General features: G+C 46.1%; 1 protein-coding gene across 1 annotated transcript in view; it reads right to left on the bottom strand.

Annotated features, from left to right (window-relative positions):
* Positions 1 to 3,617: 3,617 nt before the first annotated feature.
* The window catches only part of IREB2 (iron responsive element binding protein 2), a 55,037-nt gene continuing 39,511 nt past the window's right edge, over positions 3,618 to 19,143 (bottom strand). The window contains exons 13-22 of the mRNA XM_075535967.1: positions 18,089 to 18,224; positions 17,126 to 17,210; positions 16,602 to 16,758; positions 16,266 to 16,390; positions 14,247 to 14,351; positions 14,004 to 14,146; positions 13,048 to 13,195; positions 12,838 to 12,960; positions 9,197 to 9,382; positions 3,618 to 6,433 (exon numbers count right to left, since the gene is read on the bottom strand). Coding sequence (XP_075392082.1) covers positions 6,323 to 6,433; positions 9,197 to 9,382; positions 12,838 to 12,960; positions 13,048 to 13,195; positions 14,004 to 14,146; positions 14,247 to 14,351; positions 16,266 to 16,390; positions 16,602 to 16,758; positions 17,126 to 17,210; positions 18,089 to 18,224 — 1,319 coding nt within the window. The 3' untranslated portion in view covers positions 3,618 to 6,322. The remainder of the gene's footprint in view (positions 6,434 to 9,196; positions 9,383 to 12,837; positions 12,961 to 13,047; positions 13,196 to 14,003; positions 14,147 to 14,246; positions 14,352 to 16,265; positions 16,391 to 16,601; positions 16,759 to 17,125; positions 17,211 to 18,088; positions 18,225 to 19,143) is intronic.

Below are 19,143 nucleotides of genomic sequence, written 5' to 3'. Positions count from 1 at the left end.
AGAAGGCTGCCTGGTATATCTCAGCCTTGTATCAAGGCCGTCATTTTCCCCTTCAGATATGGTACTATTTACTTCACTCCGTAGTATTCAAGGTGCAGGACTCCCGCCCCCACCGTTCCAAATCTTGGAGTGGGGGTGGTGGGGTGCGTAGTCTATATTAACACATATAACAAAATGTCTCATTCTTTTAGGATGAATCTTCTGTAATTGAGTCTAAGTCCTTGGCCCTCCAGCAGCTCCTGAGTTCCATCTTGTCTCCACTCCATATAGACTGGTCTGGTCTTTTTCCATGCCTCATGGGAAGAGTGAAGGGAATGAAGATGGAATATGGTTGCGAGATCTGGAACCCCTCCTTTTGCCCCTCCCAGTGCCCACCCTCTGCCCTCTGCGTTTCCTCTAAGAGCTGGACTATACGTATCTTCCATACTACAGACCTTTAACATGGACGTAATTGTGTTCAAGCAACCCCTTGGGACTGAATTGGACGGAGGTCTTCTGGTCCCTCGGCGTCCGTTGTGTACTACAGGAGGGATTGGCCGCAGGATGAAGGGGCTTTGTGTGGATGTCACCCTCTCCTCCCTTTGCTGGTGCTCCCTAGTGAAGTCAGTTCTGGTTGACCTGTAGCCTCTCTATCCCCTCATGTTTTGTCAATGTGGTCTGCAGCCTACTGCTCTAAAAACACATGCCCTTTCTCCTACTCTTAAGGCATCGTGTGACATTTAGCCATAAATGAGTAAGGCTTATTTTTAAGTTTGTTTCACAGAGACTAGTATCAATGCATGCATATGCTAATGGTCCAAATATTCATAATTTTTGAGGAAATAGGAAGGCCTCTCAAGGCATAGACCACATCTCTGTAGGTGGGAAAAGAACTATCTAGGTGGAGAAAATTAAGTAGAGGCCTGGAGACAAGAATGACCTTGTGTGCCAGGAACAGCTAGGCCAATGTGGCTGAAGCAGGATTGACCAGTAAGGAGGTGGGGTATGAGTTGGAGGCGTGGACGAATCAGACTGTTTAGGGCCTGGGAGTGACCACTGGGGCTTTGGGCTCAAGTGCAATGTGAAGAAAAGGCAGTGGTGGGGCTTAAGCAGATGGGTTACATAAGCTGGTGGGGGCACAACAGTTTCTAAAGGAAATCACCTTTTCAGTCATGTAGGAACAATGACATATGATGGGTACACCCCCAAAATGACTCATTTGTTTTTTTGATGTGAGTGCATTTGGAATTTGTTCCACCAGGTCAGACTGTTATTCAAGCTTTCTGCTTAGAGATTCTGAAGATAGCGTAACAGTGTGATTTGAGGCAGACATGGGATTGGTTTTGCCACGACAATGCACCCTTTCTTGCCGCCATCTCAATGCACCAGTTCTTGGCAAAGAACAGCATGCCTCTCTTGGACACACACCTGATTCACCTGACCTTGTTCCATGAGGCCTTTTGTTTCTGTGAATGAAGAGGGATATGAAAGGACAGTGAGTGATAGATGACATAGAAGAGGTGAAGAAAAAAAAAAAAAGGGAGGCCCTGCCAGCCATCCTAGAGATGAGTTTGGATGTTTCCAAGAACGGAATCACAGATTTGACAAATGTATTAAGTGTGATGGAGAGTACTTTGAAGGTGATAAAGTTGTTTTGTATGGAAATTCATTTTATTATTAAAAAATCATTTTATTGGGGCTCTTACAATCCATACATCAATTGTATCAAGCATATTGGTACATATGTTGCCTTCATCATTTTCTAAACTTTTTTTTCCAACAGTTTTACTGGCCGATAATTCACATATCATACAACTCCATTGTTCAATCACATCAAGAAGAGTTGTAGAATCATCACTACCATCAGTTCTAGAACATTTTCTTTTCTTGTACTCCTTATCAGCTCCCCATTTCCCCCAACCTCACAGTGGCATTTGACTTCCTCAGCTGAGGGATCGAATTGTGTTCCTTTACAACGTTTTACAGAGGGCTGAAGGGGCAACTTCAGGGCTATCGAGGCGTGGGGTGGGCTTCCCAAGGCGATTGTCAGACAGCCCTAGCTACTCTTGGACGAATGAACAGGTGCACTGTCATGGTGGGGAAAAAATTCCCCGTGCACTTTCCCGCACCAATGCAGGTTTCCCATCACATCTTTATAACAAGCCCCAAGATCATCACCCTTTCTTTGAGGAAATACAGCAGGATGATTTGGAAGCCCCCCAAATCAGTCATCATAAACGAATGAGCAGATTCCCTTGGAAGTTAATGCTTTGATTGGACTTATTTTGAAGGTTCCTTAAGATTAAAGAGCCCTGGTGGTGTAGTGGTTATGCTTTCGGGTTGTGATCCACATGGTCAACAGTTCAAATCTAGCAGCAGCTCCTCGGGACAGTGGGCTTTCTACTCCTGTCAAGAGTTACAGTTTCAAACCCACAGTACGGTGATCCACTTTAGCGGGCAGTTAGTATTACTGAGAGAACTTGTCTGTAGCCACTGTGACATTTTAGCATTTTGTTAGGAATAAAACGTGTGAATTGGAACCCCGGCAGAAATACCTTTGTACTTAGTAGAAGAAATGTTTGAAGCACAGATTAGGGGAAGAGAGCATCAATGAGTAATAAGCTAAGAGGTGGAAGGTTTTTAGCTCAAAAGACAAACCAACAAAACATCCAATTAGATGGTTGCTGCTTACAATTGCTTTGTAGACGGGATCATCCCTTTAGTCTTCAACTCTGATGCCGTAGAATCTGAACCTTTGGGCTGAGTTTTCATTTTTATTCTGGTGATTTCTCCTTCAGGCTACTCCTAATCAAAAGTTGGCCTTGGGCTTATTTCATTACTGGCTCAGGAGTAAATGGAACGTGTGGGGGAAGCCAGCCCCACACACTACACTATCACAGGTTCAGTAAGTGCAATTGTATGGTTAAAACATATAATTATAATAAACTCATCGAGAAATAGGAGATGGGAGAGAGAGGGTAAAATGAAAAGTCAGACACATTTCATGGTAGTATGCTCCTGGCCAGCCATGTCCGCGCACAATACGGACAGAGAGGATGTGATTTATTGCTAACCAAGGATTATATATCTTGGGGGGGGGGGGCGCATGCAAGTCCCCTCATTACAGGCAAAGGCATACGTCACAGGAAGGGGCTGTATTATAGGTACTACAGTAATGGGAGGGGGACGATCTAAGAAGAGGAGGGATTAAGGGTTTGCATGTGACAAGGGCAGATTTTAGATTCATGATGGCAGCCTAACCTTGACTGCCCTTGATGTGGAGACTTGTTAGCTTTCAGGGGAAGCAATCCACTGTCCCTAACAGCAGGGAGTGAGTCCCACCTCTGGTGGGACAGACAACAGGCTGCTTGCTCTGGATGGCTGACGCCTTCAGGGAAATAGCTTGACACTCATTTACCATTAGTTGCAAGCCTGTCCCAGGTCTGAGGTAGACATCTTTGGGGGAGGTGAGCTGTTTATACCCCACAGGAACTGCTAGAGAGGCGTCAGGTGTAGTGAAGAGAAACGTCTAGACGGTATCTCTCGTTTCCTTTAGAGTCAGGGTGTTTATTTTCGGTTACCACAAAACTGAACAAGGATCAATATGTGATAATACAATTTTCTTTATTAAAAATAATTGACAGCATCCGTAACATATACACAATTGTCATCAATTGAACTTTGCCTCCAATATATTTCTATACAATACTTAACATTATGGAACTTAAAACTGTCGCACTGTTTTGTTGGCTTTAAATAATAAACAATGATCTGCGGTTAAGTGAGAGATAGGGTTTTCAAGTGTGTACAAAGGATAGAAATATTGGTATTATCACACTCGCGGGGCAAAACCAACATCAACAAAGCCTAAGTTCACCCCGTTAGTTACTCTAAACCAAACTAAGTCTAGGGTCAAAATCCAGTACCTCTCCTACACCTAACATTTGTCGTTTTCAAACCCAGTCCCAGCAAAGTGTCAAGTAGTGTCTCCTTCCCTGCAACTCATCCCCAAGCATGTCTTCCGCCACTCAACCCCTGCCTTCCGGCTACCTCTTTAATTACAGGGCAGTTTGCTTATCGTGAACAATTCAGCTAATGGAAGCCCAAGTGTGAGCTTGGACATAAAATGGGAAGCCACCACGATCCCATTGGGAATGTTTTAGGGATAATCACAATGACTTGCTGGGTGGATGACACCCTAATGCCAAAACTCAAAGGGTAATGTTTTGCAAGAGGAGTGGTGGAGTGAATGCCGCTGGTAATGACTTTTGAGAAGGTTAACTTTAAATTCATTTCCAACACAGATTTGCTTTTCAAGTGCCTCTTTTATTCCCTTTTCACAATGTGTTCGTGTGTGTGTGTGTGTGTGTGTGAACACGGAATGACCCCTCTCTAGTCAACAAAGATTTCTGTATTGTTGAGACAATACAAGGCAACCTAGGGCTTCGTTTCTGCCCCCACAGCATTTGATTAGGGGCAGAATTATCCTGCCTACTCTGGGATAAGGGGCTTCCCAGAGCTCATGGAAGGATGGAACTGCAGGACAAGAAATTGCCCCACGCACTGTTTGAAACCCCTCGTGAAAGGAAAACCACACATCCTAAGCATTTGGTTAATTGTATATAAGCATGAGACTTAAGAGAAACTTGATTCTGTTCCTGAAATAACATTTGCTACTGTCAGCAGCTAGCCCAGGTGGAGTGGAAATACACTTCCACCCTGTCACCTGGCTTCCTCTCCTAGACTGGAGGTTTCTAACGCTGCTGACTCTGCTGATAGGAGGATTTCAAACTAACACAGACTCCTCCCAACACAACCTGTCACGACCACATCGTCAAAGCAGTGAACAAGTACCTTACCCTTCAACTCGTAAGTCTGCCATCTCCAACTCATGTCTGGCATATAAACAAACAAGCGCAGGCCTCGACACACACACAGCATAGCCCATGTCAAGCTCACACTCTGAAGAAACCAAAGCAACGATTTTATAAAATTCAAACAGAGGGAACTGTTCTGTCACACTCCAGTCCACATTCCTGTGTGAACACGTCCGCACCACGTCCCGCAGGCTGTGCGAGTGACTACGTGCAGAGCTGCTGTGGCCGTCAGCCCCGGCTCTGTTCCTTCCAGTTGCTTCAGGGGAAAAGAACTACTGCTTTATTCTGTGCACCGGGAGCTCGTTCTGAGTGGCAGTGACTGGGTCATCTAACGATAATTCCATGAGAAAAAACAAACTATGTTTGACCTTTAGCCTACCAAGCTGAATTTGGTCATTCAAACACAGTATCGACCTTTCTGGAAGTATTCAACGCCTCTTCTTCAGCACGGCGAACCTCAGCTTTGACGGAACAGCCAGCACAGAGGCTGTTTCCGGGGGGCAGCTCTGCTTACCCTCTAGTTACAGTAAGACGGAAGGAGCCAGGCACCCCAGGTCGAGGAAGGACTTAAGACAGTAATGGGAAATCCATTTAAATAAGAAATAATCAAACTTAAAACAATGCTTAGAGTTGAGCAATCATATAATTTAAGAGTGGGTAATTTAAAGGTCTAGAGAAAATAACTGTAGAGTTTAGAGATTAAACTCTTTAGCGACTATAAAATATGTGGAAATTTGGTTAATGGTACCTGAAATATGCTGTAAGTTATAGTATCGCACCAAGTGTGCAAAACAGTTGAATCTAAGCACTACCATACCACCTGAGGCTTGCTGGAGGGCCCTGGCAAAACATTCCCGATCTGCATCTGTTAGGGCAAGCGTAGAGGGTGCCTGTGGCCGGCCGAGGGACTGTGTTCTGGGGTGGGCTCTGTCCTTGGTTGACATTACCAAGAAAGCCAACAGGGTCCAGCTCAATTCTGAAAAGACATGAATCTATTGGGGAAGTTCAGTTATAAACCAATTTCCAACTCTCTAACTTTAGAGTCTAATCTGGCTTTTGAGATTTCAACCTGCTACTCTCAAGCCAACAAAGAGCAGTGCACAGTTTGGCAGGTGCAAACAAAACAAACGCCAGGGACGTTACTCGGATAAGAATCTTCAACACAAGTTCAAATTCTGCCTTTATTTACAAAACGGTGTGATAAAATCTCCCCTCCCCCCATACTTACAGGCCTCTTCCACAACACACTCCACACACTGATTTTAGCAAGGTTAATAGCACCATTCATGTATTATTTAAAATCAAGGCTTCCTTTCAGTCACGACGCTGATTTGTACTGGCTGCCGTCGCGGATGGGAGAGTGGGCGCGCTGGACGGTCCGCAGCTCCGTGGTAAGGACTCCCGGCTGCAGCACAGGCAGGCGGCTCTGCCCTTATCTCTTAGGAAGGTCTCCCGGTGAGTGGATACTATGAGAATTTCCGTGCCACAAAATTTAATAATCCTCCGTGTTTGTATAATGTTATTTCCACGTCGTTTTCAAAGGAAGCAATGGCGCTGAAGACTTTCCCAGTGTTTGTCTTTAAAGAAACAGAAAACACTTCACATCAGCCGTGAAATCTCCACACTGTCTACATATTCAGTGACCACCTGTCAGAAACCCATTCTCCCAGCTTTACTTTCCCATACAGGCTTCCCTGGGCCCTGGAAGCAGCGTCCCCAGGAAACCTTCTGTAGGTCACAATGCCGTGGGGCGCAGCAGCATGACCATTCACTTGTATGAGAAAATCTTGGAGTATTCCTGGACCCAAAAGGAATCTACCAAATCAGACCACGCAACACACACTGGGAGGCACCCAAATGGTTCGTGGGAAGTTCCACTCTCTTTTGATCTCATTTGTCCAGGAACTACGTGAAGCCCCTTGTCATACCTGACACAACACTGACATTCACTGTTCATGAACAAGCCAGAGTCCAGAGGCCACACGCAGTTCCCGCCCACAAGGCCTGGGGTGTGAGGGGTGGAGCCTCTTCAACTGCTGATTGCTAGCTCTCCTCTGGGCCCCTTTCTACCTTTTCTTCTAACAATGGACACTCTCTTATGAATTTGTCCAGCGTAGCGGTTCTCAACCTGTGGGTCGAGGTCGAATGACCCTTTCACAGGGGTCACGCCCGATTCGAAAGAGTTGCAAAATTACAGTGCTGAAGTAGCAACAAAAATAGTTTTAAGGTTGGGGGGGGGGTCACCACAACATGAGGACCTGTATGAAAAGGCTGCGGCATGAGGAAGGTTGAGAACCCCTGCTCTTGCGACAAGTTGTGAATGTTCCTTTTATCTTTTTCACATATGTGACAGTGACATAAAGCAAATGTTTGAAAAATGGAGGATACCTGCATTCCAACTGCCTGAAACCCTTACACTGGGGGGAAGGGTTGGAGGCACAGATCCCCCAAGTACAAAGTACCACCAAGATACCAGACCTAGAGCTTAATTGCTGACTCAGAAAAGAATACTTGGCTGGTGTTGCACCTTGTAGAATACCCAATCACAGGCTCAGATTTCTACTTACTCACCAGAGGCTGCATTTTAACACTCATATTCCCGATGCACCAAGTATTCACTGAATAGAGTATTGGTTGCTCTTCCTTTTTCTTCCTGGTTGTAAAGTCTACCCTAAGTCCAAAGACTACTCAAGTTCAAAACTGGATCTGAACAGGAGGAGCTGGAAACAGGGAAAAGGAGGCCAACACATGTGACTGAGCCAAGCTTTCCCAAGAACATGGCCACGTGGCGTTTCTGAGCCCTAAGTCAGTCATTACCCAACATTGCAACTTTACCAACGTAGCCCAGACAAGTACCTCACTGCTCCTCCCCCACTACATTCAACGCACCCTTCCTAGATGCATACAGATAGGAATCCAAGTACCCAAACCAAACTCACCGCCATCAAGCGGATTCCTAGTCTAACATCCTCCCACCTGACTTGTGGGATATCTCATTTCTCAATACCCCTCAAAGGGGTTCCTAATTCCGACAACAGATCCACCTCACTCTATAAACCCCACGGCATTCAGCACATGGCCAGCAACCAGCTGTTACTTAGGAAGCCTAACTAAAATTGATGATGAAATTCCAGTACCACAGACAGGCATATAACCAACCTTCTCTGATGGAAGCAGCATGATATGAGGCATAGGTTAGATTCCCTACTGCCCAGTACTACCCCTTTTTCAGAAAACAAAGAAACCCCCAAAACTCAGCATACCCTGGCAATTAAACATTGTGTACTACAGGCATTTGTCCAGAATAAACAATAGGTATCTGCTATCTACTCACGACAGTCCCTGGGGGGCTGTCAGTGCAATGGCCACGCTGGGAACAGCAGCACTGAAGCACAGACACTGACTTCAAGTGCTAGGAGCTGGGGCTCAGTCCTGCCGTGTCATGAACGTGCTACGCACCCCAGACACCCTGCTTCACGCACATGTACCATACAGGTGGCTGGGCCATAGGGTTAATTGAGCTTGTTCAGATCTGATGAATCTAAAATTCTTCCGTTCTAACAGATGTAGGCACTTTATAAGAGGAGCGTTATATTTTTGATTCCTTAACCATACGCTCCAGGTAGATTTTACGCTCCGTCTGTGTTCGGAGGAAGATGCCGCTGAAGAGAGAAGTGGGGAGGCTGGACGGCTTGGCTGTGGACTACACCACAGAAGCAAGATGCATGCCCACACATGGCTTTGTTAAGGAAATGAAGCCTGCAGGTGCTTACGTGTGTGTGCGTGAACGTGCAATCTTTCCACAATGGAAAAGAAAGCTTTCCCAATTATATAGCTACAGCTTAAAAAACCCATTCCTGGGAATTTAACTGGAATGATAACCAGGTACAGCATACTGAGCACAAAAGGAGCGTGCAGATTTTCTCTTCCTACTGAAGGTACAGGGTCTCTGTAGGAAGAGTATCTCTGGCGGCCTCTACTGGACGGGGAGAGCGTGTGCACCGTCTGCAAGGCAACGCACATCACTGCGCAGGGCTCACACCCGCCCACGTCTGCTGCTCCGTCTCCCTTGAGGATGCTGAGTTTCCATCACCCTTGCACGTGGACATCTCCACCCAGGGTTGTTTTTTACACCACACCAATCATCGAGTTCTTGCGACTTTTTCTTAGAGGGCACCAAGAGTCTTGCCAAAGGCTTAAGTATGTGTAGCAAACAGCTTAAACTTGGGCTCATTAGCTGATGTCAGTACACAATTTAAACCATGAATAATGCTCACTCAGCGGAATATCCTATCTGACTCCACGGTACACAATCACCTGCTTGAGAATTCCACAAGTACCTTTATGTTTAGCGTCACTCCGGGAGCGAGTTCCTGGGGAAACGTTAAGGAGAAGGTTTCTTTGCCTGACAGGCCCAAGGAGTCTGCGTTCTCGCCAGGAAGGTACTGAAGCGGAGCGATGCCGATTTCGATCAGATGGTCTTTGTGAATTTTTTCATAGCTTTCAGCCAAAACGGCTTTCACTCCCTGTAACACACAAGGAGTTTATTCCCTCAATGATTGATGAAGATCGCTTCACTAAGCATTTTAAAAGAAAAAACAAAAAACTTTGTATCAATGTACTTACAGAAGCCTTAAAAAAAGTTACACCCACACCCACCCCCCCACCCCCCGGGATGCCTGGAAAGAACTCTACCAAAGGCTTGAAACTAAAAAGCGGGGCGTCTGGGTCAGTCTGTAACAGAGATGCCAGGAAAAGCCGAGGACTCCATGGTCTCAGCATTTACAGGCACTGGCCAGCCATCTTTCTGTAAAGCCAAGAGCAGATCTCCAGTTCAATGCTGCTCCTGAATTCCAAAACCCAAACCCACTCCTGCAGCTGAGCTGTTCTGACTTACGGGGTCCCCATGTGTCACAGAGCAGATAGGGCTGTGTCCACACGCAGCACCTTTGTGGTTATAGTCTTCAGGAAAGCAAATTGCCAGGACCCCTTCCATGGCACTGCCAACCAGCCAGGGGCAGTACCAATTCTTGGAACAGGGAAAGTTTCTTTTCCCCTGTTGGGAGCAGTCCCGTCAATTCCACTGAGCAGGCAGACTCTGACTGGGTCACATGGGGCACAGGAAAGCCAGGAAGCAGACAGCAGATCAAAGCTGACACGTTCACGGGAAGTCTGGTATTTTGGGGTCTCTTTTGCAGAAACGGAATGGCTTTAGGGAGAACGAGGTTCTCAGATGAAAAGGGTGGCTTATCAGTCAGGCGCACCGGTTGACACCCACTGCCCACACTCTAACCTGTGATCACTGTTTAAACGTGGAACGGAATGGGCACCCAAGGACTCCTGCTGAAAGCCTCTCGTCTACACACACCCACCCTCTACTCCTGGGATCTCATTCGACATGTCACACATATGGCAACTGTGGGAAAATACTCAGGGGTATCTTCAATTGCCTGGGTCCCACAAGTGCTCGTGGCTGGGCTTGGGGTGCCATCCATGACCCACCTGGAACAACCTAACAGAAGCCTTAGTGTGACTGGACAACATGGAGGACACGGGATGCCTTCTCCGGTTCACCCGTGTTGTCGTGATCTGTCCCAGAGGATGGCACCAGGTCAGGGTGGACAAAGAGTGATGTGGGGGAAGAGACCAAGGAGGGGGGGGGCACACATAAAAGGGAAGAGGGTGTGTCTTGTACAATTGTGAGGCAGGGGTAGATGGACGAAAAGTGGGTTCTCTGCTCAGGGCAGGCACAAGCAACATCCAACTAGTACCACTATCTTTAAGCCCTGTGGGCTCCGCAGTGGTAGGGAAGGGGCTCCTCACCTGTACCACATGCACCAGGAACCCACCAGGCAGCCGTGAGAGGGATACCAGCTCTGAAGACCGGGCGCAGCTCCTTCACTCCCACACAGCACCAATTTCCCTCAGAACCTAGTCTCTGTTACCTAACTATGCGGTTGAGGAGTGGGATATGTATATATAGAGAAAAATCAACTTCAGGGACTAAAAGGAACCGATACCAGTATTTGGAGCCCTGGTAGGTTGAACTGTTAACTTCAGAGGTTGGTGGTTCAAACCACCAGCCTCTCCTGTGAGTAAGCTGAAGTTACCAAAAAATGTACAGCATCATTCCACGAGGCTCATTTTCCCAACACAACCGCTGAAGACAATGCGGGTGCATAAGCAAACATGGTGAAGACAGCTGATGGAGCCTGGCTGTCAAAAGATACAGCGTCTGGAGTCTTAGAGGCTTGAAGATAAACAAGCAGCTGCCAACCTCAGAAGCAACAAAATCCACATGGAAGAAGCACACCAGCCTGTGTGATCATGAGGTATCGAAGGGATCAGGTATCAGACATTGAAGAACAAAAAATCATATGATTGTGAATGAGGGGGAGTGAGAAGTGGGGACTCAAAGCCCATCTGTAGGCAACGGGATATCCCCTTACAGAAGGGTCGTGGGGAGGAGACGAGTCAGTCAGGGTGGAGGGTATCAACGATGAAACATACAACTTTCCTCTGTCTAGTTCCTAAATGTCCCCCCCTATCATGATCCCAATTCTACCTTACAAATCTGGCTAGACCAGAGGATGTACACTGGTACAGATAGGAACTGGAAACACAGGGAATCCAGGACAAATGATCCCTTCAGGACCAGCGGTGAGAGTGGCGATGCCTGGAGGGTGGAGGGAACCGATTATAGGGATCTACATATAACTTCCTCCCTGGGGGACGGACAATAGAATAGTGGGTGAAGGGAGACGTAGGACAGTGTAAGATATGACAAAATAATCATTTATAAATTATCAAGGGTTCATAAGGAAGGGGGGAAGCAGGGCTGGAGGAGGAAAAATGAGGAGCTGATACAAAAGACTCAAGTAGAAAGAAAATGTTTTGAGAATGATGATGGCAACGAATGTACAAATGTGCTTTACATAATCGATGTCTGTATGGATTGTGATAAGAGTTGTATGGGCCCCTAATAAAACATTAAAAAAAAGTAAAGCCTCAGAAACTCTACACAGGGCCGTTATAAGCTGGAGTTGATTTAGTTGTGGAAATAGCAATGTTTGATATTCACTATACCTATAATTAATATCTGAGAAAGGTACAAGATTTTGGTTTAGTACTTTTAACTTGTGAGAACACTTATATTTTAGAAGGAGTTGTTTAAGAACTCAGAATGAATGAAGTTCATAAGCTAGGTTGCACAGCTACATGTGTAAAGAGCATCACTTATGGCTGCAACCTGACACCACCCCCATGGCACCTGGCCACCCCCACTGCTCTGCTGCACAAAGAAAGGGTTCAGGAGGAATGTCTTCTTGGCAGACGGTCATCCCCCACCATCCCATCGGAAAAAAATGCCTACAACCTGCCTGTCAACCCTACTGGAGCACCCTCGAAAAAACGAAATGAGGTGACACTACCAATGGGTACAAATCATAAAGCAACAGTCCGGAACAGACACGCCTTTCTCTCGCCTGGACTGATCTCCTGAAGGACAAAGACGGAGAAAGCTGTAGTACTGGACTCGGAGGGGGAGATAAAATAGCACACACACCAACCAAGTCCACTCAGCCAACTCCAACCCACAGCGAGCCCACAGAAGAACTGCCTCCGGGCCCTCTAAAACTGTAAACCTTTCTTTCCATATGCCAGCGGTCTCGTCTTTCTCCTGTGGAGCAGCTGGTGGGTTTGAACAACTGACTTTCCATTTGGTAGCCCAAACCAAAATAGCACATTCCATCTTAGGCACTATTACACAAATACTACATGATATCCAAAATACCACAAGATCGCATTAAAAAAAAAAAAAAAAAGATCGCATTAAAATAAACAAAACAAACTCCTACAAATACGAGGTCCAAGTAAGCATAAAAGATCCAAGTAAAGGAGGGAGAGGTGGACAGGACGTGGCTGACAGAGGGCCTCGTGAACGCTCTCAGGCAAGCATGGAGAGAAGGGAAAGCAGGAGTACCAGCAGGAACGGTCCTTTGGCAGCCCAGTCGCGGGAGTTTCCTGCACCATAGTCCTTTCCTGCTAAGATGATCAGCGGGACACCTTCTTTCTGGTACAGCTCTGCAGCCTCATAAACATCCAGCTGTGGATCCAAACACACACACTGGTTAGCGACAGAAGATTGTGATCCGGTCAGCAACCGCCAAAGGACTGTTGTCGCGGCCCTTACCGTCTGTCCTGATGGAAAATGAACTGTTTTAGGGGCTGGCTTTCCAATAAATTTATTAAAAAGCTTGATATTTGCAAAAGTGCCTCTTGTCATTACAGCGTCGTTACCTCTTCGGGCGCCGTAAGAATTGAATTCGCGAGGAGTCAGGCTGCAAAAAAGTCACGGAAGTCAGCTCCAGCCCAGTGCAAAGTAACAGTACAACTTACTTTAAAGTGGATTTGTACTACGAGCATTTTAAAGCACGTACTAAAGTAGCAAATGTCGCCACCACCTATGTGCTGAGAGCCCAGCTGTAATAATCCACTCTCGGACTTTGTTTCCTTTACAATCACCACCTAATTAGATTACTTTGAGGCAAACTCAGGTAACTTGTTGTTTAACAGTTAAAAATAAAAGACAACAATTTCAGAGCATCAAAAAAAAAATCAATGTTAAAATTTCCCTGTTTCCCCATACACTGGTGCTATTTTGTATAGTTGGTTTACTCAAATCAGAATTTCAAATTAGGTTCACTAAATTCATGCAGCTGACATATCTCAAGGCTCTTTTAATCTACAAGGTTTCTTTCACCTCCTTTTCCCACGTGTATTTGATCTAAAGAAGCCGGGCCATTTTCCCTAGTTTCTCTAAGTAGAATCAGGGGTCCTCAAACTTTTAAAATTGGAGGCCCATTCACTGTCCCCCAGACCCGTTGGAGAACCAGACTATAGTTTAAAAAAAACATACAAAAACTATAAACAAATTCCTATGCACACTGTACACATCTTATTTTGAAGTAAAAAAACAAACAGGGAAAAAACATCTGGCGGGCTGGGTAAATGTCCTTGGTGGACCGATATGGCCTGTCTAGTGAGGACGCCCGAGGTCGACTGTGCTGCCCGCATGCATCCCCACAGTACCAGGGTACGTGACGGTCAAAATATATGCCTAAAGAGACCCCCCGGCTCTGCACGTACCCTCTGTTCGTCAAATACTTAGCAGCAGCACTACTCCTAGCGATGCTTCCGGCAGGTGATATATGGTCAGTGGTAACAGAGTCTCCCAAGTATAACAGAACATGGGCATTCTCAATAGGCTGAAGTGCAACAGGATCTTTGGTCTAAAAGGTAAAAATTCAAGGCATTTCTTTAGTACTTGTGGTATTTTTCAGAAAAGTTCATAACCATGTTTGGAAGATCAAATTGTAAAGCTGTACTTACAAGTTTATCAAAAAACGAAGGACATCTGATGTAAGTGGACTTTAAATCCCAAGGGAACAAAATGGAATCTGGTGCTTCTAGAGAATTCCACCGTTTATTTCCTTTCTGTGAGCAATAAAAGACATAAAACAGGGTCAGACAAAAGGCTCCTGAGAATAACCAAGGATCGAAAAGAACTGTGTCAGGGGGTAGAGACATGACCATGGGCATGCACTCGAAGACAGTGCCGTTTGTAAGCATGATGGACACGAGCGATGTGCTCATCAATTCCCAGCAAACCAGGTCTTCAGGAAGACTGTGAAAGTGGATTTATATGAACTGAGCACAGGGACTTTGTAGAGTTCCCCCCAAAGCTAAAGTATTTAGAAAGATCTCTACGTGCAGCTGGTGGTGTAGTGGTTTACGTGTTGGGCTGCCAACCCCAAGGTCAGCAGTTTGAAACCTCCAGCCACTCCTTGGAAGATGGAAGCTATCTACTCCTGTAAAGAGTTACACTCTCAGACCCAGCAGAGGCAGTTCTAGTCTCTCCTGCAGGGTTGCTATGAGTCATTCGGGGCTGCCTCAGTTGTAGTGGTGCACACTGCTAAACAGAAATCAAGCATCTTGTATGCTTGAGGATGTTGATCGGGAAGACACACTCATGACTGGGAGGGTGCGAGCTAGAGAGTGATGCAGTAAGAAATATGCTTCAGGATGCCAATCTCCCGCTGGAGGCAAGGAAACCACTGGCCTTACCTTAAGCGCCTCTGCTCTTCTCGTCACAGTTGTCCAACATTACTACCTACCGGGCCTGCTTTCAAATGGTGTCCAAAAATCTCTTTGACCAACTCTACTGAAATCCCAGTAGTCCACGCCATCAAGATCTTTTCTCTTAGGATTACTGTGAATGATTTCCTACCCAGTTTCCTCCCCACCCCTCCCCTACCCAGGACCCACACCTGCTTTCAATCTGCAGACAAAGCAATCCTTCCAAGTCGGCTACAACTCTCTTCTGCCCCAAAGCCTTCAATGGTGCTCCCGCTCACTGCGGGGAAAGATTAAGGTCACACATGGCCTAGCATTCTGGATTCGAATCTCCAATTTCTGACATAATTCCCTGCCCTCTCAAAAAATAAGTATGTTTGGAAAGCAGCTCCGAGTATTCTAGAGGCCAAGTGTTATCTTTCATTTACGCTGCTGTGATAACATTTCTGAAGAGAATGCTCTATCCACACTGGCTTTCATGCGAGCTGTTTGTTAACTCTTCCAGGCAAGTTCTGCTCTTTGTCCAGAAAGAGGGACGACTCATGCGTTGCCTTCAAAACTGTATCAAGCACCATCTTTTCAGTGGGGCCCCCTCTCCTCGCAAATGGAAGTTCATCTGTTCCCCACGTTTCCCACTCCTGGTTCTCTGGTCCCTTGTGACTCAGTGCCCGTACAGCAGGACGGCGCTGAGCTGCTCACAGAACTTCAGACCGTCCTCTCTAAGGAAGCCGACGGCCCCGCCTTTCTCCCAGGCAGCGTGCGCGGTGTGTTCAAACCGCTGCTCTATTGAGGTCCCCACCTGGCACTAAGGCGCTGCTCAGTAAGTATGTTTTAGGTGAATACATACATTTCCACTCTCACATTTGCTTATCTGGACGTTTACAACACGGCTCTGAAAAGATGCATAAGAAACCACCACCACTAACTGCCCCAGAGAGGCGGCTAACGGTCGGTCAGGCAGGAGGGAGATTTCCCTGTTGACCGTGATTTCTTTTGAATGTGGAACCATCTGAATGGGAGTGATAAACAAGGGAGGTCTCTAGGATGCGTGTCCTCCTTCAGGATGCCAACTCTCAGTGCCTGCTATGCGTTCTAGTCAACAAACTCCACAGGCAAATCCAAAGACAGTCATACAAACCCTTCTCTTAATGTGGATTCCAGTCTATTACTAAACACTATGCATGCAAATCACATAGATTATTTTGGGGGAATTCATTCTTCCACACAGAAGCGACGACAACTCTATTAACTACTGAAAAACAAAGAGACCCTTGCCTCTACTTTCTCTTTCAAGCCTTTAAACATGGAGACGATCACGTGCTCCTCCTCCACCTGATGGACCTCCTCTTGACTAGGCCAGATATCACGCAGGAAAACGTCCTTGCCAGTACAGTCGGTCCCTGGTTAAGAATTTAACACAACATTCAGTATAAAAAATAACCCCCTCAAATTGTTCATGTCTTCCAATGACTTTCAACAAGATGCTTCAGGCTTAAGTAGTTACAACTAATTGCTTATCCATTTTACATTTTCCCAACACAGAAATGAATGCTATTGTGCACTATGTGAAGTTTTCCCGAAGTAGTTAACAGAACCGGGAGGAAGAGATACCTAAAGGCTGGCTGTGGAAATCGATATCCACGGTTCCCGCTATGGCGTAGGCCACCACCAATGGCGGAGAGGCAAGGTAATTGGCACGAACGCAGTCACAGAGACGACCTTCAAAATGTTTGTTTCCAGATAAAACACCACAAGTGACCAAGTCGCCCTGAGGAGAAAAAGAAAACAAGCCAAAAAACAAAGCATGCAAACAGATGTACTCAAATCAATAGACGGTGGAAACTTGAGTAATCATCTAGCAATAATTTCACATAGTATAGTCCTGAGGGAAAGGTATTCCCCCAAAGTCTATGATGAATTATTAGATTCAGAGTTATCAATCCTGCAAATTTAAAAAGCTACTTGTTTATATCGTGTAGGCACAGTGACAAGTGTCTAGAAAAGACTCTTTCAACTGACTGCAGATCAGAGGTGCAAGGACGACAGGAAGGGAAATGCACGTTGGCTAACCCTTAGGAACCGGTCAGTTAGTAACGAGAGCTCTCTCGGACATCATGCTGGCCCACACACTGTACCTGTTTCACTGCATTTAAAACGGCTTCTGATAAGGGTGCTGTATTCCCCACACATGTTGAACAGCCATAGCCAACTACTTCAAACCTGCATTTCAAAAGATAAATGGAATTGGGCAGCACGTCACCACATCCGCTCTTCCGTTTCCATGCCTTCAGATTCATGCTCAATGGACCACCAACTTTCACCGCCATGCTCACTTCATAGCATTTTAAGCGACTGGTCTGACTGTCGGGCATGTTATTTGTACTGAATGAGGATCTCTGAGGGTCTTGAGAATCGAGACGTCCTCTGTTTAGATTTGTTCAACTAACCCGAAACACAACAAAAATCTTCCTATACTTGCTAAGAAAATAACATGACATTTAAAAATAATGGGACTGGACTTCCAGCCAAATAATCCTCTAAACTACTTTCAGCCATTCTTCTACAAGAAGAACCATCTAAAAGTCAGCACACTTGCAATGGAATCAATGATCTTTGTGAGGGGTGTTTGAAGTATTTATTAGAAACACAGCTGGCATGGACTTTTTGATGATATAAGAAATGTAAGCAACATTTGTCCACCAAATTCACGGACAACTGAACAATGGATGACAGATGCAGTAAGTTCGCAAAACCGCAATAAAGAACATTAGTCAGTCGATGCAGCCCAGGAGGTCTTTGTCTGCATGGATTTACAGGGACACACAGCTGTGAAGTGCTTCCTCTCCAATGCTCGTCCCTGCTATGGCCGTGAGCTGGCTCACATCTAGACAGAGGCTGGGGACGGTCTGCCCCTCTGACCACCACGGGGCCTCACAGCCACGCTGCCATGTGGGAAGGAGCGTGAGAACAAAGCGAGCGACAGGAAGTTGCGAGAGCCAAGGCTGTCTCCCTTCTATCTGCTTACGAATGGCCACAACAAATAGCTCCCATAACTTGCTGACTACCAATGTCAATGTGAAGTATGAACTCTCACTTACCCAAGCTTACTAAGGTACGGTAATACTCCACTGGAACTGAGGTAATGTGTAACCATCCCGCTGCCTGGAGACAAGCTTGTTCTGATGTAAGGCTTCACACGAAGACCAGCTTCCACGGCCTTTTTAGCCAAAAGACCTGCACAATCAACACACAGACTGATTTACGACGGCAATTTTCCTTCCCCTCTTTCACTCATATTCCAGTAGGAAGGAATATTTCATTTTAACAGGCTAGGCTTTACTTAGAAAATCCAAATCATGTATTTACTGTCATTAGTTTGTCCATTTTGTTCTATTTATTTCATAAAAAATGCCATGAAAATGTAGCAGACATACCACCCTTTGGACCTGGAGTTCCTGGGGTCGAACCAACAGTACGGCACTGCGCACATTACCATTTGGCACAGTCACGGAACCAGGGCTAACAATGGTGCCCTTCAAAATGAGGGTGCTGCAGACAGTCATCCCTCACCACATCCAAAGGTGAGCGGTTCCCCCTCCCCAGAGGGCCAGGCTGAAGGAGCCCTGGCGACGCAGCCTTGAAAACCTTTCCAAGCAGTTTCACTCTGAACACACGGGCGGGGCAGGGAGCAGCCACTGATAAGATCATTCCAATCTAACAGCAACTGAACATTTGTTGTGCAGTGGTTGTTAGGTGCCACTGAATCAGTTGTTGACTCCTAGCAATGCCCTATGGCAGAGAGAAACAGCCCACGGGACCGAGCTGAATCACCCCAAAGGAGCCACCGCGGGGTTTGAGACACCAACGTTTCCATAAGCGGAACACTTAACTTAGCCCACCTGGGCTCCTTAACCTTTGTGAGACAGTTTCATTCACGCATCAACCTTGCCATGTGTACCCAATTAATTCCATTTACAACCCTTGTCAACAATCTTCTCTTTCCTCTTATTTGCAATGGAATCAAACCCATGCTGTGCTGTTTCTAATAAATACGACATCTGTTGCTTAATTCTACTTCTAAATTAACAGTAACAGCAGCTACAACCAAGTCTACTGACATGCACGTTACAGTGAAACCAACCGACCCCACTTA

Source organism: Tenrec ecaudatus, chromosome 17 (genome assembly GCF_050624435.1).
Source record: "Tenrec ecaudatus isolate mTenEca1 chromosome 17, mTenEca1.hap1, whole genome shotgun sequence".
Classification (NCBI taxonomy): domain Eukaryota; kingdom Metazoa; phylum Chordata; class Mammalia; order Afrosoricida; family Tenrecidae; genus Tenrec; species Tenrec ecaudatus.
The sequence above is the reverse complement of the archived record's forward strand: the minus strand, read 5'-3'. Positions and strand labels throughout refer to the sequence as shown.